Source organism: Prionailurus bengalensis, chromosome A1 (genome assembly GCF_016509475.1).
Source record: "Prionailurus bengalensis isolate Pbe53 chromosome A1, Fcat_Pben_1.1_paternal_pri, whole genome shotgun sequence".
Classification (NCBI taxonomy): domain Eukaryota; kingdom Metazoa; phylum Chordata; class Mammalia; order Carnivora; family Felidae; genus Prionailurus; species Prionailurus bengalensis.
Window position 1 is genome coordinate 240738660 of NC_057343.1, and position 25148 is coordinate 240763807.

General features: G+C 56.2%; 2 protein-coding genes across 2 annotated transcripts in view; both read right to left on the reverse strand.

The window, feature by feature from the left end:
• Positions 1-4057: 4057 nt before the first annotated feature.
• LRRC14B (leucine rich repeat containing 14B) lies at positions 4058-9103 on the reverse strand. The gene is made up of 2 exons (XM_043602181.1): positions 7833-9103; positions 4058-5202 (listed from the first exon to the last, which is right to left on the reverse strand). Exons 1-2 carry the CDS (start codon positions 8720-8722, stop codon positions 4560-4562), a joined length of 1533 nt encoding a protein of 510 aa, XP_043458116.1. The 5' UTR covers positions 8723-9103; the 3' UTR covers positions 4058-4559.
• Positions 9104-9217: 114 nt separating this feature from the next.
• PLEKHG4B (pleckstrin homology and RhoGEF domain containing G4B) overlaps positions 9218-25148 on the reverse strand; it is an 81270-nt gene continuing 65339 nt past the window's right edge. Inside the window, exons 12-21 of the mRNA XM_043602168.1 lie at positions 23848-24593; positions 21114-21366; positions 19295-19384; positions 18984-19214; positions 17623-17793; positions 16844-17024; positions 16167-16274; positions 15694-15954; positions 12416-12552; positions 9218-10170 (exon numbers count right to left, since the gene is read on the reverse strand). Of these exons, the coding sequence (XP_043458103.1) occupies positions 10165-10170; positions 12416-12552; positions 15694-15954; positions 16167-16274; positions 16844-17024; positions 17623-17793; positions 18984-19214; positions 19295-19384; positions 21114-21366; positions 23848-24593 (2184 nt within the window). The 3' untranslated portion in view covers positions 9218-10164. The remainder of the gene's footprint in view (positions 10171-12415; positions 12553-15693; positions 15955-16166; positions 16275-16843; positions 17025-17622; positions 17794-18983; positions 19215-19294; positions 19385-21113; positions 21367-23847; positions 24594-25148) is intronic.

Consider the following 25148-nt stretch of genomic DNA (forward strand, 5'->3'; position numbering starts at 1 on the left):
GACACCGGCTTGATACTGCAAAATCAGAAAGCCAAACTTTCTACAGAAAGTTATGTTAGGCCAAGTTCGTATTTTGTGGCACAGCTGCCTTCCATTAGCAAGTTTCATCGAGGGTTAATCTGATGCCATCCCTTTTTCACGCTGATTTTTTATTAGGCTCGAAATGTTTACACCATGTCATGCCTATGTGATGACTTCACAGATACAGCAAAATATGTGTGGACTAAGAGGCTACAGTAGAACATTACTGAAAGAAAAGTGTTTAAGACAGAAAAAGGATCGGAGCCAGGAGCTGTTTGATACGTGTGCAAGATTTGTGGGGACTTGAGAGTCAAACATCATTGTTTGTCCAGGCTGCTCTCTGGAAGTTCTCAGACTGACGCTCCTGTCCCTGGAGGGAGCCTGTCTCTGTGGCAGTCAAGAAGAGGGGTCATTTCACAGCCTGTGATTTTAATTGATTTGGGGACACCAGGTTATTGTGGGTGGGGTTGCAGTGATTTCCACAGGAAGGGCTTGGACGGGGCAGGGGCGGGGCTGTGTTCAGCCTCTGCTTCCTGTGGAAGTGCCTACTTCAGTGTGCTTCACTTTGGAATAAAGTTGGAAGGCACAGGGTTTGACCTGAATGTCCCCAAAATGAAACAGTGCTATAGATTAATCCCACTCAATTTATGTTAAACATGCCTTTCCCCCCTTGTGAACGTTCAAAGAGACAGATCAGAATTCTTCCACGTATTTCTTTGTGTGTGTACAGTTGTGTCTGTCTATAATGTGTATACGGGCTGGCAGAGGAAGTTGTTGATTTCATGGTGACAAAGTAATTCTGCAAACGCACCAATGAGGCGTAGTTATGACAGGGAAGTCTTCACCCAAGAACCTGTGTGTTTTTGAAAAGAGAAGTTCTATTTAATTAAACTACGTAATGGAGTATTTCTGTGTGGGATTGTTCAAAGGTCTGATGGCCAGTTTACCAAGATCATCTCTTTAAGGAGAGGGAGGAAAAGTTTGTCATTAGTTCCCCCGTCTTAATGTCACTTCAGGAAAGCCGATCTGAAGCAGACACGCGGGCACTGGTAAAGACTCAGCCACGGCGTGTGCTCACTAGGCTATCTTGTGAGGGAGCAGGGGACCCCACCCAGCTCAGCCGGAGCTGGAGAGGCCAGAGAGATGTCACAGAGCTTGCCGGGAGGGCTGTGCGCAGCCAGAGCCGGGCCTCCGGATGTGCCCGGACCCGCCTAAGTGGGCTGTTGCTCACCGACACAAGGTGCTCCTCTCTTCCAGCAGTGACAAAAACAGCTGCTCCCTTTCTCTCCGGATTAGGACTCTGGCTGCAAGTAACAGAGATCAATCCAAGCTACGTGAGACAGTAACAAGGGGGTGGCTTACTCGAGGACATGACACAGAACCCTCAGGGCAGGAGTGGACAGTGCAGGCCAGTCCCTTAGAGAGGAGCCAGAAACAGCAGCACCCGTCAGCAGCCTTGGCTCAGTGGCTTCTCTGCTTCGCGTGTGCATGTTTGCTTCGGTCTTTCTCTTCCGGGGCCTCCTGAGCTTGAGTATTACCTGTTCTATTCCCGTGCGTGGCAGTTTGGGAACCGGGGGGTTCTATGCTCCTACGGCATTCGAATGGAGAGGGTGCAGGGAAGTCAAGGTGTGTGGCCTTTGTTAACATCAGAGGAAGTCTTGACAAGAAAACGAGGCTTCGTGTGCCAACCATCGACTGCCTCTGCGGCAGCTCTGTGGGAAATCCACCTTCTGCAGACTCCCTGGCAAGTCAGGGTCTTGTCAGGGTGCAGACTGCGGGGAAGCATCGCGTCTGAGCCCCTCCCGCAGACCCCCTGCCCCCGCCACTGGCCAAGTCCCTGCTCCAGGGGGAAATGGCTGCACCTAAGAGGACCTGGGCTTCACGGCGGGGGGGGCGGGGGGATGCGTCTAAGGGTGGGGCAGGGCACCCCGCTGTGGGGGACTCCCCTGTATCCCTGCGTATAATGTCCTTGCAAGGACACTGGCCGCTTGTGGGCAACCTGCGGCCAGTGGGGGATGAGTGCCAGGCTGCCCGGAGCCAGAAGCACAGAGGCTCATGGAGGCGTGGAGGGGGTGTTGAGAGGGTTTATCACATGAGGGCAGATGCTGCTGCCCCCACTGAGGTGCTGAGAAGAGGGCTCTGGCACCACTGAGTAGCTCGGCAGTGCCTGCTGCCCACAGGCCAGGGCTGCTGTTGTAAGTGAGGCCCACTGGCGGCGGTGATGTTGTGGGTGGGTTTGGGCCCCAGGCTGATGGCATTCAGGACTGGCAGGGCAGGTGGGTGGAATCACTGTGATGGGCATCAAGACCCAGAAGACAGCCTTCACCCATAGGGAGCTGCCGCGGTGGCCAATGATAGAGATGGAATCATAGGGTCTAGTGGGTGGCAACTGATCAGGGTGTTGCTCAAGCCACAAAATGAGAAGGAAAGAGACAGCGTCAGTGATACTAAGAGCCACAGGCTCACGTCTCCAGGTCTTCTGGCCACATCCCCCGCACAGAGGGTTCCTTGGATCAGTCGATCTCTCCTCGTCTGGAGTGTACAACTGGAAAGAAGCATCTGGAACAAAAGCAGGGTAGGAAGGACCAAGTGGAAGCCCCTGAATCTGCATTCCCTCTTTGCCAGGATAGGCAACAGGAAGCAGCGCTGACTTCCTGGAGGATGTGCGATGATTAAGCCACCACAAAGGACTTGGGGGGAGCAAAGACCATGTCCCTGATGTCCTGGAAAGACGTTTCCCAGTGTCCATCATGGTCCTCACACTGTTCCTGCTTAATTCAGGTGTCTGGCCCCTAGGAAGACCGGGTAGATTTGGGCAGTGATAGGCCGCTAAGTTTCACCAGGAGGAGAGACAGTCGAGCTGCCATGTGGCACCTTCGCAACCTCTTGACACCCGGCCCTCTGCCCCACTCTCCACCTGCATGATGAGTTTTCTTGTCCCCACAGTTTGCCTTTGGGTTGGAGCCGTGCCCTCCCCGGCATGAAAAGCACAGGGATGTGCCTGGGCCCTGGCAGGATTCCTGTGACCGACATCACATGGGCATCGTCAGAGCCTCTGATTCCCAGGCTGGGCAGGTGTGGCAAAAACCCATCGTGGCCAGAAATGGCACTTGCAGGGTTGGGGCCCAGCAGGTCCGCGGGAACAAGTGAACGACAGGCACCACGATGGCACAGGAGGCATAGGTCCTGCTTGGCTGCTCCACATGCTTCAGAGCTGCTCTGAATGTGCCTCCCGCCCCCACCATCCTCTTTGGCTTTCATGCGTTCGTTCTTCAGGGGCACCAGGAGCGGGAGCCATCAGGAACATTCGCTACCAGTAGACGCCTGCATGCCTACCTCCTGCTTCAGTCACCACAGCATCCCTGGGCCCATCTCCACCACAGCTGCCCATGTACATGCTGGGTCCTATCCTGCCAGCCACAGACACAAACAGTTTCAATTAATTCACTCTTTAGAGTTAGAATGAAATCACTGCAAAATTTTGCTCTGTGACTACCCTCTTTTCGAGGCCTTCTTAAAATAACAAACTCCATGTGCCTGAAATAGGGTTCAGAGACTTTGCCAGCAGGATGGACCTGTGGAGATGGCCGAGGGTGAGCAGAGCAGTGAGGGTGGTGGCTCAGAAAACAGCTCTGAGGGGCAAGGGGAGTTAGACATCACCTCTTCCCTCCTGCCCCTGTCCTCCTTTCCTGAAAGACCTGGGAGGAACCTTATTGCCTTCCCCAGTAAGCAGAATCCTGAGACAGCTGTCACTCGGGAGCCCCACATCTTAGGCAGCCCCACTTGGTTGTGGAGAGAAAGGCATGGGACATACCTGGACAGGGACTCACCTGGGGGGAGGAGGGACCTGCTGTTGGACACAAGACAGAGCCTGCTCACACAGTCATTCAAACCCCCATTGAGAACTTGGTGGTTATGGTGTGAGGAGGTGTGGCCCCATCAAGCCCTAGCCTCTGTCTTGAGAAAACGTTTCATTTTCATATTCTTAGATACTTAAAAAAATACAAATTGCGTTGAAATTAAAGCCACGTCCGAATAAGTCACACTGCTGTTTTATTAGTATGTAATCATCCTAACACTCAGCCCTTCGTATGAGTCAGATCTTAACAGAAAACTAGCCCCGACATTGTAATTAAGCATTTATGCATCAGGACTCAATCACTCAAACCACCCAGACGTGGTACAGACAACCTGTTCTGTGACAGGTTCTGGTGTCTTCCTGGCCCTGGCCTGATGTCTGGGCTCCCTCTCCTTGCTCCCGTCCTGCCCAGCACTGCTCCACTGTTCAGCACTACCACGGTGGCGGCCAGCTCGTGGGTCCCCGTGGAGCTCTGACACCAAAGTGGCCTTGAGTCACCTTTCCTGGAGCCAGAGTTTCCACTCCTCTAGTGCTTAATGGATGTCACACACGAGTTTCACTAAGAGATGCTTCAAATGGTGGTGGCCGGGGGAGTGGATGCCCAAGCCTGCTGACTCAGGATGCCCGGGGTGTCGTGCAGCTGAACTACAAGGCCCCCTTTGGCCTGCTCAAGGGCCTACTACATTTGTTCCAACGCTCTAGAAAAGTTTTCTAGAGCAGTTTTGAAAGCTTGCAACAAGAAAGCTCCAAGTTCATTGCTTGTTTCTTGGATATCTGGGTCAAAACTTCCAAAGAGGGGCGTGCAGACTTGGATGTCCCCCCGGCCAGCCCTAAGCAGCACAGCCCGGAGGTCCTCAGCAATCACATTGTATTTCTGCTGGTCAAATTTGGACATGGCCAGCTCATCCTGGGGGTAGGCGGTGCCCTCAGGGTAGCAGTCCTTGGGCACTGGGAACTCTACGCACCGAAGCTTGGGCAGCTCACAGAGAGCTGTGAAGAGGCGCCTCAGGGCCCGGGCCGACAGTGGGTTCCCCAGGAAGCGAAGCTCACAGAGCTCGTGGCAAGGGCTCAGGGCCAATATCAGCATGCTCATGTGGCTGTCTTCGATGCTGCACTCCTCCAGGGTGAGAATCCTCAGTGTCTGGGCAGCCCGGCCCAGCAGCCTGAAGAAGGTTGAGGGGAACAGGCTGAACAGGCTGTGCCCACTGAGGTCCAGCACCTCCAGACACATGCTGTGGGCACAGTCTGCCAAGAAGGCCATGTCCGCGTGGTTCAGGGAGCAGTTGGCCAGGTCCAGGACCCTCAGCGGTGTCCTCAGGGGGCTAGGGGCGGGGCGGAAAAGAGCACAGGTGAAAGGAGATCCCCGCAAGGAGCTCTGGGAGGAATAAAGGTGAATTCTATCTCATGGGTCAGCGGACCATGGCCCAAAGGCTGAATCCACTCCTGCCTTGTTTTATTCAGCCTAAGACTAAAATGGTTTTTATATCTGTAAACATTGGAACAAATCAAAAGAAGAAAGATACTCGGTGACATGTGAAAATAATATGAAATTCAGTTTTCAGTGTCCATAAATAAAGTGTTGTTAGAACTAGGGTAATTCATTTGCCTCCTGTCTGTGGACAGTTTGGGGCTGTGATGGCAGAGCTGAGTCTTGAACCAGTGGTGTGACCAAGTGTAGAGAAGAATTAACTTAGCCCAAGACAGGTCTGGCCTTTGTCATCAGTTCCTAAAATGTTAAATCTGTTTTGTCAACCCCTCACTGTGTCTGCTCATGTACTTGCCGTGGGGCAGTGAGGTGCACGTGAGCTGGCACAAAACAGCTAGCTTCACTATGAACAAAGAGAAGAAGCCCTCACAACCTTAGGGCGGGGAAGAGCCGTGGAGCCATCTAGTCCAGCCCTAGCCTTGCTGGGACCTAAAGACCCTCCCGTGTTCTAATGTAAGTGGGGTAGGTGGCCCGGCATCAGCAAATGCACAGCCGGGGTAAACCCTGCTCTGGTGGGCAGTTCTCAAAGTCAGGAAGGGCCCTTGCGCCCTGGGACTTGTGAAGAATGCACATCCTCAGCCCACCCTGCCCGGGTGATGCTGGGCCTGGGTCTGGTGCCATCAGGCTGAGCACTCAGTGCAGGAGAGTATATGGGGTCCTGTTCTCTGCCACCCCTCCTGCCCCCTGCACCTGCACCTGTACTTCCTGGGTGCTGAGAGCCCACCATGCTTGTCCTTTTCCCGGCCCCTCCATCCAGGTCTATCGTGTGGGCCAAAGAAGCCCGAGAAGCCCTTGTGAATACGAACGCGACCACACCTTCTTCCTGCTCAGAACCTCCAAGGACTTTCTCTCTTCCTTTCGTCCCCTCCACTACTCCCCTCTCTCACACTTCCCTGCCTACCAACCCCAACCTTCTCCCTGCTGATGCCTGATCCCTCCATATTACCAGCTTGGGCCCTTTGCGCCTCTGTCCAGGCCACCGCACAGTCTGCCTAGTCAATGCTCTGGGTCTCTGCTCAAAGTCACGCCAGGGAGTGAGCCTTCCCCGACTACCACCACCACCAACGACCCCGCCCCCCCGCCCCCAGTCTCACACTTGTTTAGCCTGACACACGTCATGCTGGGACCTCCTTGGGGCCTCATCAGGCTGTTGACAATCAGCCAGACTGAAACACACGCGGGAGCACGTACTCTACCAGTGGAGGGTCAGAGTGTGGTGGGAGACGGGAAAGCCTGTCAGGGGCTGAGCTAGCAAGATGGCCCTGCTGGGCCGGTGATGGGTCCTCTGGCTTGTGGAACCAATTTCCCCCAGTAGCAAAGGCACATCCAGGCTGAGGACCTAGGCCAGAAATGCAGGACTGTCCTGAGCGTCTCAAAGAGCCAGCCACCGTATATATGCCAGAGTTTATTCATACGTGAGCTCAGAACCATCCTTTCTTATGTCAGGAGACTGGGGACAGGAGGAAAGGAGGAAGGGAGCCCTCATTTTTCTCTCTCCAGAAGACCTGGGACAGAAGACCAGGGATGGGGGGGTCTGGGGTAGGCAGGGTGAAGGAGGAGGGTTAGGAAAGAGAAGGAAAGGTGAGTGCAGCCCTTGGCCAGCAGCTTCTGGGGTTCCTTTGTATAGAAGAGAAACATCTGTAAGCCAAGGACTCCCTAAACTAGAAGCCACATCTTCACCCCCACTGGCTCAAGAAAGAAGTTTAATTTTCTATGTTCATGGCCAGTCACCAACCAGGTGGAACCCTGACCTTCCTGGTGCTCCCGCCCTTGTGTGGTGTCCTCCCCTCACGTGGATGGACCTGCCGACTAGCTCCAAACCAACAAGGTATGCAGAAGTGTGGACACATCGGTCTCAAGAGCTTCTAGCTGGGTGACCTCTGGTTCTCAGATCAGCCTCTCTGTCGTGAGGACTCCCAGCAGCCGAGGTGCAGAGGCCACCTGCCAACAGCCTCACACTGAACTTGGAAGTGGATGGCCTAACCCTCCCGGCCCACCAAGCCTTCAGAGGAGACCACAAGAGTAGACCCAAGTTGTGCTGGGCTCTGATGGAGCTTGTGGCCCACCATAGGCCAGTGTGGGGGTAATCTGTTATGAGACAGATAATTAATACAATATAACATAGTCACTTCTATGTTGTTCGTTTTGCTAATTTTCTCTTCTGCTCACTAACCAAAACCAGTCCTCCTTGAGTTCCCTGTGTTGCCAGGCTACACGCAACCTAACCCCTCTGGGTCACACGCCTCTGTCTGTGCCCTCCTGCCGCTCTGGGCCCTCACAGAGTAAAGATGGAGGGAGCCGGGAAACTTGTGCCCTTGTAAACTGCCAGGTCCCATCTGCAGGTCTCTTGTGCATCTTCCGCCTGGCCGCTGAGAGGGCCCCGTGTCACCCAGACCCACGCTGAGTAGCTGTGAACAGAGACACCGCTAACCCGGCCTGCCCTCCGTCCCGTCACCCCAGACTCACCCAAGCAGTTTCCGAATCTTCCCTGTCAGGGTGGAGAAGGCCACGCTCAGCTCTGTGAGCTGGGTCATCTGGCTGAGCTCCCAGGCGATGGAGGTGAGGAGGGGGTCCTCGCCGTCGGGGGTTGGGGTGCTGGTGGGGGGCGCGTCGAAGGCCTTGGCAGGCAGGGTGAGCGAGGCCAGCTGGGGGAAGCCCACCTGGGCCAGCAGCTGCTGCACGTGTCCCGCATGCAGCCGCACGTTGTGCACCACCTCGAGCCTGCGCAGCTCACCCGGCCCGGCCAGACGCAGCACGTGCAGCAGCTGGCTGGGGCCCAGGCTGTCAGCGCGGAAAGAAAGGCAGTGCACACGCAGTGGGGCAGGGCCTGATGGCCCCAGGGCCTGCACCACCACCTTGAAGTTGCCCTCTGTGACAAAGAGGTCAGCAAGGACCTGGATGGGGCGCTGGGCCACTAGGGGCTCTGCCTGCAGCCGGCAGCAGGTCCTGGCCAGCAGCTCCGTGCGGCCCCACCTGCCCAGCGCCCTGCCACAGGGGCACTGCTGCACCTGCACGTCTCGGATGCCTGTGAGGTCTGCCACCCGCAGCCGCCTCGGGCCCCCGGCCCGGAGCACGTGGTCCGCGAGGCCCTGCACACAGGCCTCCAGGCAGGCCCGGCAGGCGCGGTCCCGCAAGTCCTCCGGGGGTTCCGAGCGCGGCCCGAGCAGCGCACTCAGCCAGAACTCCTCCAGCGGCCAGCGCTCCAGCAGGGTGCGGATCACCTCTGCCTGCTCCAGCAAGTAGCTGGCTTTGAACAGGAGTGGGTAGAGATTGTGGGCCACACCATCCAGGCTCTGCTTGGCCACCTGGGGGTGAGACACCAGGGCCTCAGCAGAAATGAAGCGTAGCGACCTCATCGTTCCTGCCTGTGGCGGCCCGAAGGCAGGACGGTGCTCTCCCGTTGCGATTCTCCCAAAGATGGGTGCCCTTCTCGCTTATTTTTAGCTGCAGCTGCTGTGAGCAGCTCGCCTTTGGGCCAAAGGTGGCGAGCGGGCCCTCTGGTCATCTGACAGCTATTTTGGTCGTGGGTGCTTATTTGCCTCTGGCCCTGGAAGCGTCTGCCAGTGGCCAGCCTGTCCTTGGAGCGCTCAGCTGGTGAAAGCAGAGCTGCCCGAGTGCTTGGCTAAGTAGCACCGGGCCCCTGAAGAGTGCCGCCCGTGCCCACCACAGGGGGGCCCGTGCTTGGGAGCTGCAGCGGGCAACGTGGCCCTGGGCGTGGACCAGGGAGACCCCAGACAAAGGTCCCGCTGCGCATGTCCCCGCAGAGTCATGGGAGCCAGGCTCCCTGGGTGACGCATGCTGGTGACGTCCCTGGGCACAACAGAACCAAGTAAGAGCAGCGTGACCGTGTCTTAGAAAAACAGGTCCCATTTATTTATGTTCCTGGAGTTCGGAACAAGTCAGCACTGAAACAAAGTAACAATGGAAACAGCTCAGAGCAGCTGGGAAACGCACAGTCGCAAAGTCCCTCTGGTGTGGACCCTGCCTGTCCATCTGCCCCTGTTCCAAGTGGCTGGTCTGGTGGTGCTGCCGCCTGGAGAATGGGGGTCTCGTGGGGAAGACACCTGCAGCAGGAAACTCACTGAAGTCTTCTGTCTACCTAGGCTTTCCCTGCTTATTATTATTCTGCTCCATTTGGAGAGGGGTGGTCCTCTTGGGGAGCTCTCTACACCCCAGACCTCAGGCCTAGTTGCTGTGCCCTCATCCCAACCTGGGACCCAGGCCCACAGGTGGTGACCGGCAGCCCCACTGTCTACACATGCCTTGTTAAAAAGGAAAGAGAACCAACATTCCAATTATACTCAGAGGCACCCTCTGTGTCTGGGACACATCCCACTGAGGGCTACTCCCGGGGACTGTCGCCCATGGGCCTGTGTGGCCTGGAACTGCAGGAAACAGGGTTGCAGAGGGCCCACCTTGCTCTGAGACACCCCAAGCCTGCTTGGACCTCCCCAACGGAACCAGGGGTCCGTGTGTTTCCACCCCAACCTTGGCACAGCCCTCGGAGCACGGGGGAGTTCAGAGCAGTGCGGGGGTGGAGATCTGGGCCGGCTAGCCCTCTGAGCCTGTGGACTGGGGTTGAGGAGCCCCAGAAGGAGTGGAGGGAGGCCAGGTGATGGCCAGGCAGGCAGGGCCCATGGCGTGCTGAGGGTGGGGGTGGCCAGCAGCTGCGGTAGGGGTGCATCAGGAGCTCCCAGCATGAGCGCCTCATTCCCAGACCTCAGGCACAGATCTGGGTCGAGGGTCCTCTGCACCCTCTGACGGGGATTCTCCCTGGGCTGAGTCTCATCCAAATACCTCACAGCTGTGGAAAGAATGAGGGTGGTTACTCATACCCCACAGGCCTCCCCCCAATCCAGCTGCTTGGTGCCCGAGGCGTGGATAGCACAGAGTCCTTGTCTGGGAGGTGCTGCGTGAGGCCTCATACCCTGCAAGGTGTTCTCAGACTCATGGACACACATCCATTTTTAAGAAGCACTTGAGGGGCCCCTGGGGGGGCTTGGTCGGTTAAGCGACTGACTCTTGGTTCCGGCTCAGGGCGTGATCTCATGGTTCGTGAGTTCGAGCCCCACATCAGGCTCTGTGCTGACAGTGTGGAGCCTGCTTGGGATTCTCTCTCCCCTTCTCTCTGCCTCTCCCGATTGTGCTTTCTCTCTCTCAAAAAATAAATAAGTAAACATTAAAAAAAAAAAAAAAAGCACTTGGGGCCAGCACTGGCGAGGTCAGGGCAAGGCTGGGTACCCTTGTGGTGGATTCGTCCCTGGGTCTGGGTCCAGACAGAACCTACAGGGTGACCACCTCGGCTGGCATCACGATGCATTTGGAAGTCAAAACACTCTGACCCTGAAACGTGTCAGTTCTGTGTTTGCTGTTCTGATCCCAGAACGTGTGAGTGCACGTGCTTCAGAGCACCAACCCCTGGCAAGGCTCAGGGCACGGGCTGTATGAGTGGGTGTTGGGGAGGTACCCAGTTCTCAGAAGGGCAGGGTGCCAGGTTCCCCAGCAGCTACTCCAAAGGGGTGTCCGGGGGTTGGGGCAGGTGGGAGTGGTCCCCATCGGCTTCTGTGGCCAGGCCTCTGGGCCTGGGTCTGCGGGCCCTTTCCTCTTGGAGGAATGCCTGAGCTCTCAGAAATAGCCCCACGCCACCCTCTTTGACATGTGGTTCCTAGGGGTACAGGCAGTGAGGTCCCAGGGAGGTTGGTCCAGGAACAGAGGTAACAGGGGAGCAGCCTCGTTGGCCAGGGTGCTCCTCCCGGGGGGCTGTTAATGTCCAGCCACGTGACTGTGTGTGGGAGCATATGGAACAAGGCGGAGACACCCAGGCTCCCTGGCTGGTGGTGGCGTGTCCAGCATCTTAAGGTGACAGTGGATGGGAGAACCCTCCCATTACTTCAGGGGAAGCCGGGACAGCCCCACACCTAGGGCCTGTTTTGTCTGCCAGTCAAACCACTGTCAGAAGGGGAGGCAATCACTGATGAGAACCCAGGTCACTGGTGATCACCAGCAATCTAGGGCGCATGGGCCAAAGGCCTGTCTTCCATACACTCTTGGCTCAGCATACCCTCAGACTTGGGGACGGCTCTCAAAGAGTGGGGGAATGGGGGGGATGGGGGTGTCTCCCCAGAACTGGGGGATGGCTCTCACAGAGTGGGGGGATGGGGGTGTCTCCCCAGAACTGGGGGATGGCTCTCACAGAGTGGGGGGATGGGGGGATGGGGGTGTCTCCCCAGAACTGGGGGACGGCTCTCACAGAGTGGGGGAATGGGGGTGTCTCCCCAGAACTGGGGGACGGTTCTCACAGAGTGGGGGGAATGGAGGTGTCTCCCCAGAACTGGGGGACGGTTCTCACAGTGTGGGGGGAATGGGGGTGTCTCTCCAGAACTCGAGGACGGCTCTCACAGAGTGGGGGAATGGGGGTGTCTCCCCAGAACTGGGGGACAGTTCTCACAGAGTGGGGGGAATGGAGGTGTCTCCCCAGAACTGGGGATGGCTCTCACAGAGTGGGGGAATGGGGGTGTCTCCCCAGAACTGGGGGACGGTTCTCACAGAGTGGGGGGAATGGAGGTGTCTCCCCAGAACTGGGGGATGGCTCTCAAAGAGTGGGGGAATGGGGGTGTCTCTCCAGAACTCGAGGACGGCTCTCACAGAGTGGGGGAATGGGGGTGTCTCCCCAGAACTGGGGGACGGCTCCCATGAGTCGGGGGGGAATGGGGGTTCTCCCAGAACCAGGATGGTGCTTCCTGCAGTCGATAGGTGTATGACCCGGGGCTGGGTGAAGGTTGGTTGAGAAGGGCTCTGTGTCTGAGTGGCGCCCCCACTTCTTGCCCTGGTCACCCCAGTCCCGCCCTCTCAGGGGGGATGTGCCTGTGTGTACATCCTGAGCGGCGTCTGGGCTCTCCTGTGCTGCCAACAATAGCCTGGCGCCCCTGCTGACTAGGACAAAGAGCGGCCAACCCTTGAGCAGGAAGCCCCACCAGCAGGGTCCCCAGGCAGGTCCTGAGCGTGCCTGGCAGGCCTCTCACAGGGAGGTCTCAGGAGAGGGTACTCACGGTTGTGGTGAACTGGCTGTGGAGCTGCTGCTGCGAGCCCTTCCTGGGGACAGCAGGGCAGGCGCTCTGGGGCCCCTCCTCAGAGAACAGCCCCGGGAGCCTGAGGCCACCGGCCCCCAACGACGTGCACTCAGTCACTGCAAAGAGGGGCTGGGTTAGGGGTGGCTGGCCCCCTTGCCTCTGCACGCAGCACTCAGGGCCCCCTGAAGCGCGTAAATAGAGAGTGAGGCATGTGTTATGCACGCAGAGTTATGACGGGACGACTGTGAGGCTGGGTCACAACAGATGGGACCGTGCTGCCGGAGCAAGCGGACACCCTTATGAGCAAGTGTCTCCTGACCCTGCTTTTCTGAAATCAGAGAAGACTGGGAGGGAGGTGCTCAGGTGACCTCTCCACCAGCGGGACGCCTCTGGCTCACATCAGTCAAAGGGGAAAAATAAAAAATGAGGCCCAAGAAGGGCCACACGGCTTAAATAAATAGGACGGGATGAGGGCTCGGCCCTAAAGGGCTGCTGGGGGCCCCAACTGTATCACCACAGGCGGAGCCACGGCCATGGCCCTGCTGCACGGGCACAACCTCCGTGTGGCCGGTGTGGGCTTTCCCACACACTTCTGCGTGGGGATCACAGGGCCGTTTCTGCACGGAGCTGACGACGGCTGGGCAGAGCCCTCCCGCACAGACTCTTGCCCGAGTCTTACATCGCAGGAGAAGAGAGAGCCCCACCTCCAGACCTGGGCTTCACTGGGAGATGCGCCAGCCCACGTGGGAGCCAGGGAGGGCGGCACCAGGCAACCGCAGTGGCTGTGGGCTGGCGACGTGGGCGCGCCCCCAGCCACGCTCCCTGTGGGCCCGCCCAGGGCACAGGCCCGACGAAGGTGGCTGCTGCTGTTCTGAGCAGGTGCGGGGCACCTGGCACACCTGGGCACCCCCAGCAGACTTCAGGCACGATGCCTCCCTCGGGGCAGACACGCCTTTGTGGTCAGCGGTGCCCTCGGAGGTGTCGTCACGGTGGCACAATGGGGGCTTGGGAGGACGTGTGTCCCAGGCAGTGTCGCCGAGGAAGGGCCTCACTGGGGCTGTGGGAAGGATTTCTCTGGAAAACCAGACACCTGTGACCCTCCGCACCATGTGTGTGGTGATTCCCCACACACAGGAGACGAAAAACCAGCCACCGCGGGCCCAGCCAACACACCCACCCCTCCACGTGCAGGCCGGCGCTCTCAGAAGGCAGGCCTCTCCGTGCGCCGTCGGACAAGGGGGGGACCCGTGTGGGTGGCTGTGAGGCCCGACAGCAGGGACACGGTCTGCACAGCACACGTGTGTCAGTCACAGAAGGCTGCTTGTGCCCCTGCATACTCCTGTGGTCACGGGTATGCTGAGCCTCCGTCTATTTTCTCGTTAGTCTTTCTGTTCGCCTTCTCTTTCTACATTCTTTCGGATTGAGCTTTTCTTAGGGTTCCATTTTATTTCCACCGTTGGTATATTAGCTGCAAATCTTTGCTTTGTTATATTAGGGGTCATTTGGGGTTAGAATGCACACCTAACGACTTACAATCTGTCCCTGGTGGTATTACACACCTCAGCAATCATATAGAACCACACAGCTGAGAACCGCCACATCTCCATCCGTTCTATGCACACGTACACCATGGCCTCGGCGTGTTAACCCCGTGTTCTCTTGACACTGTGCTCTTCAAACAGCCACTGTCTCTTACAGAGACTTAAATAGAAGAGCCCTCCTTTCTTCAGCCTTTGTCCCCCCTGTGTCACTGCCCTTCTCCTTGGAGTCTGCTGGTAAGGAACAGTTACAGCTTTTCATATGCACGAGCATGTTGTTTCGCTTTGTTTCACTATTCCTGAAAGACACATCTGTCACGTTGAACCCGATGGTTGTCAGACAATGCCAGCCCAACGTGTTGTCCGCCGTGAGAAGTCCCTCGGCACAGAACACGCCGGCTCCCCTGGCTGCTTTCAAGATGTCTGTCGTCACTGGGTTTCCACAGTTTACAACGCGCGTTCTGTGTGCTTGGGGTTCAGGGGTCTTCTTGGGACCTTGGGTTTACACCCTTCATCAAGTCAGGGAAATATTCAGCCATTGTTCCCTCAGAGTTTTGTCGTCCCTCCACTTTGGGGACGCTGGTACGTGTCTGTCGGGCTGCTCGAAGTTGTCACACAGCTCACTGCTCTTTTTCCTTGATTCTCTGTGTCATTTTGGACAGTTTCTACCGCTACATCACTAACCTTTTCTTCTGCCAAGTCTTACTTTCTGGCAACCCCACCCAGTGACAGGTTCACCTCGGGCCTTGTGGCCGCTTGTCCTGCTAAGCTTAGTCCACCCTATCTTCCCTGTTGTGACTTAATGTGGTGGACAGCAGAGACACAGGATGACGGTGTGACCACCAGGACCGGTGATTCTAACGGTCACGTCAGTTCCAGCTGACGTTGCCCGATTGATTACGGCCCTTGTTACGGTCTGTCTCCTACATCGTTGCAGGCCTGGTACGGGACAGTGTGAGTCTACCCTGCTGGCTGCTGGATGTTTCTGTGGCCCTATAAACCTCCTTGAGGTTTGCTGTGGGATGCAGTGAGGTTACCGGCAAACGTCTTCCATCCGTGATGCGCTGGCCGCTCAGCAGCAGCAGTGTCAGCCCAACCCCCTCCCCTGAGCGAGCCCTTCCAAGGACCTGCAGCCGCCCCGGGAGGGGGCTGCTGCTGTCTGTGCCGTGGGAGGCTCTTTAGTCCCCCAGAGGTTCAGGCCTGGGCGGCCTCCTCAGGCGCGGTGCTGACCAGCGCTCTGCCGGGCCCAGACCCTAGAGGGCTCACACTGCATGGGGCTCCCCTGGTCTGTCCTCCTCCACTGGGGGTCCGAGGCTCCCCTCACTGAGCCCCTCTCAGGGCAGAAATCGGACCAATCACAGGAATGTGCGACATCACATTCCTGCCTCTCAGGTCACGACCTGTGGTGCTGGATGTCCTATGTCTCAAAATCTTGATTCAGATCTTTTGTCTGTTTAGGGTTTGTTTCGTCTCGTTTTTGTCTGCTTGCTTGTTTTAGGTCTGTCCCTTATTACCTCATTTTGGGTGGAAGTAAAAGTTTTTGGTGTTTGTTTTTTTAACAAATTTTTCTTTATAAAGAAAAATCAGAATGCGTTTGAAAACTTTTGGAAGTACATAGGAGCAAGGGAGATAAATGAGCCCGTGAACTGCCCCCCCCCCCCCCCCAGGACCGGCTGTCGGAGGCCGGGGCGTGCAGGCTCCAATGCTAAGTACACTCACTCGTGGAAGGCTGGCTCCCGGTCTCCTGCTCCAGCTCATCCTCCTCCTCGAAGCAGGTGCGCATGTCGTAAGGCCAGGGGCAGGAGGCGGAGCTCCGCAGGGCTGGGCTGGCAGTGGCATGCGGGCCCGGTGGCCCCAGGGCAGAGGAGGACTGGCTGCCAGAGGAGGAGGTGCTGCTGTCTGAGATGGTAGAGTGTGGCCTCTTAAAGGAGGTGGCGTGGTCACAGGGGGGCACGGCCATGGGTGCTCGCGTCCATGACTCTGGAAGGGGACAGAAAGCAGGTGGGTCTGGTTTTGGCTCCAAAAGCGTGGTCCAGACTCGAGAATGAAATGGCCATCTGAAAACTGACGAGGTCCCTCTCACTGCAGTCATGTCCAGCCCACTGTGCTGGCCCTTGGGGCCCACAGTGAGCGCCAGGACCTGAGTCTGAGTCAGCGGAACAGAGTGAGAGTGAGGGCTGAGGCCACATTACCTGCCCCCTTCTTGACGGCCCGATCACTTATGGCTGCATCGCTGGGCTGGATGTCCACGAACGGTTTGGTGCTCATCCCCATTGACACCATTTCCTGCATTCTGAGCTCTAAAACAGAAGCAGGTAGGACATTTTCCAAGCAGTGGCTTGGCTTTGATACCACACCTGTTGATGCTCTGCACCCAACACCATCAATCCAGACCAGGAGCATGTCGGGGCAGAAACCTAGGTGGGGTCCTGGCACATGGAGCATAGGGCCTTACAGAAGAGGTCCCTCACCTTCAGGGAGACAACAGTGTCCTATCATCCAGGAGGGCATGGTGCTTTGTCAGGACATCTCTGGAATTGCCGTGGTGTGGGGACAGGGGTCTTGTTTATACATGAGTAAAGGGGAAATACGTGTTTGTGTGCTGATGGAAGGATCCAGCCACTTCCACATAAATGGTGCTGACGGAGGGGGCCTCCCAGGGGCCATCTGGGCCTAGGGCTCTCCAAGGGCCACCTGGCCCAAACTGGCCCCAAGCACCTACCCAGGTCCAACCCCCTAACCCCTGACCCCAACCCCTGACCCCATGCCCCTGGCCTGAACTTAGCCCCTAACCCCTGGCCCCAAACCTCTACTCCAAGGCCAGACCCCTAAACACAGAGCTGGCTCTCGATAGCCCTTTTTTGCCCACCTCTGTTCCGCAGAGCCTGCCGCCACAGGATCTGCCCTATCATGTGGGTCCAGGCTGTCTTGACCTCTGCAGAGCTGGCCTGGAGAATGTAGGTGTCCTGGGATTTCCGCCGTCTGCGGAACCAGATCTCAAACCTCAAGCCACTGTCTCCGACGTTCTCCGTCATCCCAATCTCGGCTGTCTGCACCACAAGCAGTGAGTGGCAGCCGCATCAGCAACCATTGATCCAACTGACCACTCCCTGGCTGACTGACCCCAGCACCTCAGTGTTGGGAGTCTCTTCACCCAGACATCAAATGGTAGGGATGAGGCAGGCCCGGGGCCCACTGGATGAACTGGGTTCCAATCATGTGCCATGGCTCCCTCTTGGGGCCTCAGTTCCCCCACTGGAGAAAGGAAGGCCGGACTAGAAGGTTCTGTGGTTGCCACACCGGATGGGACTACAGAACCCTCTCTGATATGCTCCTTGGCATGGGCAGGTAAGGCATTGTGGTTGTGGGACCCTCTCAGGGGCTCAGAAGCTCAGTCAGGTGAGGGCCACACCTATAGACATGCCAAAATCTGAAATGGAGTTACCGATTGAGGAGACTTTTTCCAGCCACTGAACCAGTACATGGAACTATAAAGGACAAGTGTCTCCTTGCAGTTTTTGAAGGTCTGAGGCTTTCGAAGCCCAGACACAGAATCACAGAAAACAACAGATAGCACATGTCCCTGCTCACACCCAGCAGACCAGGACCTGACACCCAGAGGCATCCGGTGAGAGGCAGGCGTGTTACCTTGAAGGACTGTTTGTACATGTAGGTGTCGTAGCCTCCGTCCACCTTTTTGGTCTTGCTAAACAGGATGAGGTCTTCAAAGAGGAAGACGTGCCTCAGATACTTTTTCCTTCCACAGCAGACGATAAACTCGTCCTGGCATCTCAGCTGCCCCTGCTCCTTCAGATTTACCTGCAGATGGAACCAGCCTCCCTCAGGGACAGTGGGACCTGACCTGGCCCCACCTCGGCCTCCGGAGAGGGGAGAGGGGCTAGAGGTGAAATTGATCACCAATGGCCAGTGACTCAATCAATGAGTCCTATGACGAGGCCTCCATACAACCCCAAAGGACAGGCTTTGAGAGCTTACTGCTTGGTGAAGAGGTGAGACGCTCAGAGGGGGCACAGAAGCTCTGTACCCGTTTCCATGCACCTGGCCCTGTGCCTCTCTTCCATCTGGCTGTTCCTGAGTTGTGCCCTTTACGGTACACTGGTGAGGTCATAAGTACACTGCTTCTCTGGGTTCTGACCTTTGCCACAGGAAGGGGAGCCCTTCACCTGTGGGGGTCTCATGCTATGTCCAGGCAGATGGTGTCAGCATTGAGTTGAATTATAGGACATCCAGCTGGTATCTGAGAATTGCTCGGATGTGTGGGGGAAAAACCCACACATTGTGACTGGTGCCAAACCCTCAGGGTCGGGGCTCCTGCTAGTCTGCGTGGCTGAAGAGGCAGGGCAGGACGTGGGCACATCCCTAGCCAAGCCCACGCACAGGCCAGCTCACCTTGCAGGTGCCCAGCATTGGCAGTGGGGGAGGACATCCATATGGGTGGTGGCCTGGGGGATGTGCTGCATCATGGTGGCCAGAAGGGCCCGTGCTCAGATTATTGCTCGTGAAACTCTTAGTGCTGTTTTTAAGCAGGGTACCCACATTTTCACTTTGTACTGGGAATTCTGGGGCTGTCCCTCTGAATGTCAGACATAAGGGGCTCTGCCAGAGAAAGGGCTCCTCTTCTGCCTATGCTGGTCCTACCATGCTACTGTGGTGGGGTGGGGCATGGATGCCGGCCCTCAGCACTCCAGCAGAGAGGTTGGCAGCATGGGACGAGCCAATGTTGGCTTGCCCCAAGCCCGATGGCCCACATTTTCATGCATCCAGTTGTCCTCAAGGAGCCCTAATAAACAGATGGCCTGCCATTCACACCCTGCAGCTGCTGCTCCAGTCACCTGGACGGGAAGCCGCTCTCTGCTCCCCTCACCTGCCAGCCCCTTGAGAGTTCTCAAGCTTCGGGAGACTTCCCCAAAGGAAAGCGTATGTGTTCTGATACCAGGCCACATCTTTCCTGAACTCATGAGAGCCCATCAGGGCCTCAGGGCACTTACATCACAGCCTCGGACCGCATCCATCGCCAACAGGTCGTTGCCATGGCGCAGCTGGAAGCGGACCACACCCTCGGCAGCCCGGAGCTCGCCCAGCTCCTGCTCCCAGGCAGGGCAGCAGCTGGCCTCCCTGGCCAGGTCCTGGAGAAGCAGTGCGTACTTGCCCATACGCTGCACGGGCTTCAGCAGGTAGGAGGCCAAGTTCATCTTGTCTCCCAGCTCCCGCTGCTTGTCCTGCAAGGGCCAGGGTGAGAGGGTCAGCCCCTGGGCCGGGTGGGGGGCGGCGCGGCTCGCGGGGTGGGGGGGGGGGCGACCTTGAAGAAGGCGTTGCCGTGGCTGCAGAGCAGAGCATCTGACCGGGGCTTGTTCTTGCTGTAAAGCGCGTACATGCCAAACTGTTCCTCCTGCAAAAGGGGAGGGCACCATGCATCTGAGTCGGGGGCTGGGGTCAGAGTCTATGCCTCTCTCCTCACCCTCCGTGTTCAGTCCCCCTGTGGGCGTGACAGAAGGAGCCTCGGTGCTGCACTACAATCTTCTAGGCTTCCCAGCCTGCAGGGCCTGCTCGGCTCGGGGCCAGAGTTCTAGAATCGGTCTTTACCATATAGGGTTTGGGGGAAGAGGGAGAGGGAGTCCTCATGAGGCTGGCCTGGGAAGGGGCATGGAGAGCCTTTGTTCATTTAATGGTCAAGAACCAAAGTTGTGCTAACCGGCAAAATTCTCACCGTTGTCAATAATATAAAACGACACAGAGTTCACCTTACGGCTAAAAGCACCTTCTTAGAAATAGCTGAATTAAAAATAGAACTATCCTACGACCCAGAAATTACACTACTAGGTGTTTATCCGAAGGAAATGGGAGTGCGGGTGCGAAGGGGCACATGCACCCCAACGTTTACAGCACCATTATCAACAGTAGCCAAAGATATGGAAAGAGCCCAAATGTCACCTGACTGATGAATGGACAAAGAAGATATGGTATATATACACAATGGAATGCTACTCAGCCATCAAAAAGAATGAAACCTTGCCATTTGCAACAACGTGGATGGAACTAGATGGTATTATGCTAAGTGAAATAAGTCAGTCACAGAAAGACAGATACATGATTTCACTCATATGTGGAATTTAAGAAACACACCGGATGAACATAGGGGAAGAGAAGGAAAAATAAGATAAAAAGAGAGGGAGGCAAACAATTAGAGGCTCTTAAATACAGAGAGTATTTTGGAGGTAGGTGGGTGGGGGATGGGCTAGATGGGCGATGGGCATTAAGGAGGGAGCTTATTGGGATGAGCACTGGGTGTCGTATGTAAGTGACGGGTAAGCAGGGTTTATTCCTGAAGCCAAGACTACAAGGTATGCTAACTAACTTGAGCTTAAATTTTAAAACAAGATGCCACATGGGATTTCTTTCATCCTTGGACATTTCTGTTGTGGTAATTTACATAATAACGCTGAGGTCAGTGTCTCATCTGCCCACAACACAGATGCCACTAGGTCCCCAGTACCTAGAACACTACTTGGTAATTTGGTGAAAGCATTTTCTTTTCAGAGTGAATTCAGAATTTTATTAAAGACGCAGATAGGGAGACATCCCATATTCATTGCTGAGAAGACACTTATCAAGGAGAGAGCAGCCTTTCTCGAGTTAACGTGCACACTCCATGAACCTCTGTCAAAAGTCCGACTGGACTGGCTCAGAGCTCCCTGGGCTGGCCCGGGCTCCACCTGCAGGGGGACCAGGTGGGCTCCTAAGTACAGGAAGCAAGCTGGGGGAGGTGCTGTTGGCCAATTACCTTAAGTGACAAGTGGGGCTTTCGACAGAATTAGGGGTGATGATGCAGGTGAAGCCCCCAGTGTCATACGGTTTGGGGGAGCCAAGGGTGCCTTCAGGGGACACGGAGCAAAATATCCAGTATGATCAGACCCACAAGCGTCTTGTCTATTTTGGTCATCTGTTTATTGGCAGGTCTTACATACTATTAGTGACACATTTCCTATGTCTGGTCTGCAGACAGATCCAAACGATCCGAAACGTGGGCGTCACCAGACCCAGCCTCTCCAAGGGCGACCTGGGCTGATGGCACCTCGGTCTACCACACTGGTGTCAGCGCCCAGGAGGGAGGGACTCACGTGTCTCAGGAACCCGCGGCCCGCTGCCAAGGGGCAGGGCTGGCAGCGCTCCAGCTCTGCGAGGAAATGCTGGCGGTGGAAGTCATAGAGCTTCTCCAGATTCCCAAAGATCATGCTGCGCTTCCCTCGAAGGTCCTGAGGCAGGTCTGTCCTTTCCATTTCTGGAAAATAGTTGTCGATGACATATCCTAAGGACCTGACATACTCCCTCTCTGTGGAAACCATCTCGGCCATTATGTGCTGCAGTCGGCTGCTGGAAGACAGAGAAGCAGGTGGCCACTCAGCTGTGCACGGGTCACAGCTTTACTGCAGGCCTCGAGAGAACCTTCGTCCGCGCTGTTGCTGCCTCACACAGCAACAGAATGCTCTGCAAACCCAGAGGAATGAACATGACTATTCGCGGGCAGGAGAACCTTTGTGATTAAGTTTTCTGTTCAGCAACGAATGCTGTCAAGTGTGCTCTGTTCCCTGGAGCTGCTCCTTTGACGTGACGAATGAGATGAGAAAAACGGGCAGGGACGTGATTAGAAACAAACTGGTTGCACGAAACATTTCTGTATTATTGATCACGGCCTTTTGGGACAAAAGATCCTTTCGGAAAGTGAAAAGGAGAGATTCCCAGGCCCCCTAACTCCAACCCAGAGTTGTGAGGTTTCTCATTCACAGATGGCTTGATTCTGGCACCCTCCGCATGGAGAGCTCTGGGAGTAGGGAGATCTGAACACTGCATAGAAGGCTGTGGTGAGGATTCATGAGAAGAGGGTTTCTGATGCACACGGACTGCTAACCTACCAGAAGGGATTTCTGAAAACTCAGCTTTATGCTGTAGAGACGTCTGACCCAGAGGCCGAGGAGAAGCTGCTGGAGTAGAAGATGCGGAGCGGGTGGGCCCAGGACGGAGCAAAGGAGGGCAGCAGTGGGGAGGCTGTCTCTTCCCTGCCATGCAGAGGGTTCCCTGGGCTCCTGCTGGTGTGGTCCAAGCAGGGGCCATGTCTCTGCTGCACACAGCACTTCTGGAGGCACCGAGAAGAGCTGGTGAACTGGGAGCCCCACCCTGCTAGTAATGAGGCACAAAAGTCTTACCCCTGTTTGACAGCATTCTGCCAGCAACCTCCCTACATTACTCAATCTCGATAATACTAATGGGGGCTGGTAGGTCTTTTTTCGCCATTACTTGTATTTACTTGTTGTTTTTTTTAAATGGAAAACAATGAAAAGCAACCAATGATAGGAAGGACACCTGTGGTCAGAAATGCTGCCGAATGCACCCCATTTGCAGCTGGCGTGCTTGTTCCTTATCACACTCACATAACAGATTTACAAATACCTATTGTTTCTCAGGGGGCAGCACGTGCTGGCTGCTTGGGAGCACGCAGACCTCGTGGTACTGCTGGGACATGTGGCCTGGAGGTGCCCCCAGCCAACCCAAGGCCCCGGTACCCACAGCACACCACCTGTCAACATTTGCCCAGTATAAGCACCCTTAAATACTCAGAAACAAAACTAGGACGGTCTGGGGGTTTGGAACAAGTTAATTGGAAATTGACTCTCTAGGAAATAATGGTTAGAAAGATGTGGGGAAATGGACCAAGTGACAGGAACTGTATCTGGACAACTGGCAGAAGGGCCAGGGTTTTCATGGGAGATAGGGTTAAATGTTCTCTCCTGCCCGAGGAGGAAGTGCTCCGTCTCTGGTGTGCCGTGGAATCTGCTACCGAACCTTGGGTTGGTGGGTCCGTGGATCATGTCAGGTGGAAGAGGGTACCTGTCCCCAGGGGCAAAGGCAGGATGGCTTCCCAAACCTGTCCCCTCCAGACCGAGGACGTCCACTGCAGGTGACCAGGGGGGCTCTCAGCGAGTGGAGGGCATTCTGTGCCTCTGAAAGCTTTCAGATGAGCTCAGGGGAGGTGGAGAGTGGTTCTTCCTGGAGCCTTCCCAGGGATTCCAACCCCCAGGGAAACCCACCTCATGTGCTCCCAAATGAAACCTTCCTGTTCCACCTAAGGTTCCTCCCTGAACTAGGTGCACTGTAACCGCCTGGAGTCTGAAACATAGAGGTGTGTTTTAGGAGAGTGTTTGGTGATCGTCTCAGGTCAGAGGTGTTCTCTGTGTGAGGAGGAAACACGTCCACCAACCAAATGAGCAAGGAAGGCTAGGACAGCCCACCTGTGGCCCACCCTGCTCACTATAAAAATGGACTGAGAACCCAAGGGGCAGGCCGTGGTGCCAGGTGAGAGTCACTACCCGCCCTTAGCATGGGGCACAGTTCTTGCCCACTTTTTAATCCTACCGTGAATAACAAGTATGTTTTTACAAATATCTTCTTAAACATTTAACAAGTTAATACAGACATCTCCATTCGGGCAATGGATAAAAGCACACACATACTTCTCACCTCAACGCTGAAAGGCTTTTTTTTTTTTTAAAGTAATTCTTAAGGTAATTTCTTCATATTGTAGGTGTGATTTGCTTATTGTGATTTTCTATAATTGGCCTCAAATGATGAGAGCGGGTGGGCTACAAAATAGGAAGCAGTTTTCAATGACCGTTCTGAACACAGGAGGTAAAAAACATCTTGCCTAAAATCGAACACAAGTGTGCTGCCTGGACAGGACAAGATGGGCCTGGAGAGATGTTTGTGGATTTACTATTTTGTGAAAGTGCATTTAGTGGCTTCAGCTCTCTGGTACCCCACTGACCGCGAGGCCCAAAGGCTGGAGGACGTTCACCTCACCTTCCTGCTTGCCTCCTCCTGTCCTCCTCGGATGGGTGGATCCTGGAGGGAGAGGACAGACTCCGGGTCCGAGTACCCAGGGGGCTCTCGGCATGTGGCCTCGGTGGGGGCTGCTTCTCTGAGGCCACAGTGCTGGTCACCTCCAGGCCCCTGATGAAAACCCCAGTGTGGCCTGGCCAGGGGGAGTCCCGGAGGCCACCGTCAAGCTGTGGAATCTCAAAGCTTTGTGTTTTCCTCATAATTTTCTTCAGGGGATATTTCTTGGGGTGGGTTGTGGGTGTCTGGATGGGCTCGGAGGAGCAGGCAGGGCCGTTGTCTGGGGCCGGGTGCTCACCCTCCTGCCTGCAGAGAGCGGCTTGTTCAGGGAGGCCGGGCAGCAGCTGGGCACGCTCCCCAGTGTGGCCCTCTGGATCAGTGTGGGGGATCCAAGAAGGCTCACAGTGCCTCCTCTCAGCCCCCTGGGGAAGCTCGTACTGCAGGGGGCTCGGGCTCAGAGGTGGGGCCCCAGGGTCGGGGGGAGTCCCAGAAAGGGCCCCTTGGAAGCAGAGTCGAGTCTGCTGGCTCTGCAGCCACAAGCTGTGCCATTGTGGCAGTGCCCGCCAGCTGCCCAGGCCTGCCTCCACCGTGCTCGCCCCGGGGAAACTCCACGCAGTCAGCTCTGTGGCCTCCTGGTGACAGCTCTTCGGATACTCAGTGACCGGCTCGGGACCCAGGTGTTCCAGACACTGCAGCATCCACCCATCCACCTACACAGCAAAGAGGGTGCTGGTCAGGGCAGTGGAGCACTGTCGGCCCCACCCAAACTCATGTAGCTGATGAGCAGCTCAAGTGAACCCAGGTCAGGCTCCTTCTGCTCTCCACGTTCTCCATATCAAGCACCGGGGAGAGCCAGATGGTCAGAACAAGAGGAAGACCTCTCTGCCCACAGAGGCAGCTGCTAGCCAGACTCGGCCCAAGAGTAGGCAAGATGATTTTGTGCATGAGCTCAAAGGGGTCTGAATCCTCCACAGTCCCCAAGAGCAGCAGGTGGGGTTGTCCCAGGGCCCCGGGATGCCAGGGCTGGACAGACCATGAAATCAGCGATTCCACACTTCTGCCGGGTGTGAGAGGCCGTGGCAGTGGGAGGGACAGAGTTCCTACCCCTGCCCTGGCCTTCCCTGACCACTTGGATCCCACTCAAGGAGCTGTGCTCCTGAGGGCTCTGGCCCCGGCAGCCCTAACAGCCAGGCAATTCTGGGGTGCTGGTGAATTTTCAGCCATGGGCTGTGTTGCAGCGACTGTTTGGGGGTCTCTGACTTTTA

Coding starts and splice junctions, on each gene's coding strand:
- LRRC14B (XM_043602181.1), bottom strand. CDS start 8,722: ATGAGGTCGCTACGCTTCATTTCTGCTGAGGCCCTGGTGTCTCACCCC. Junction 5,203..7,832: donor AAGATTCGGAAACTGCTTGG/GTGAGTCTGGGG, acceptor CCCCGCCCCTAG/CCCCCTGAGGACACCGCTGA.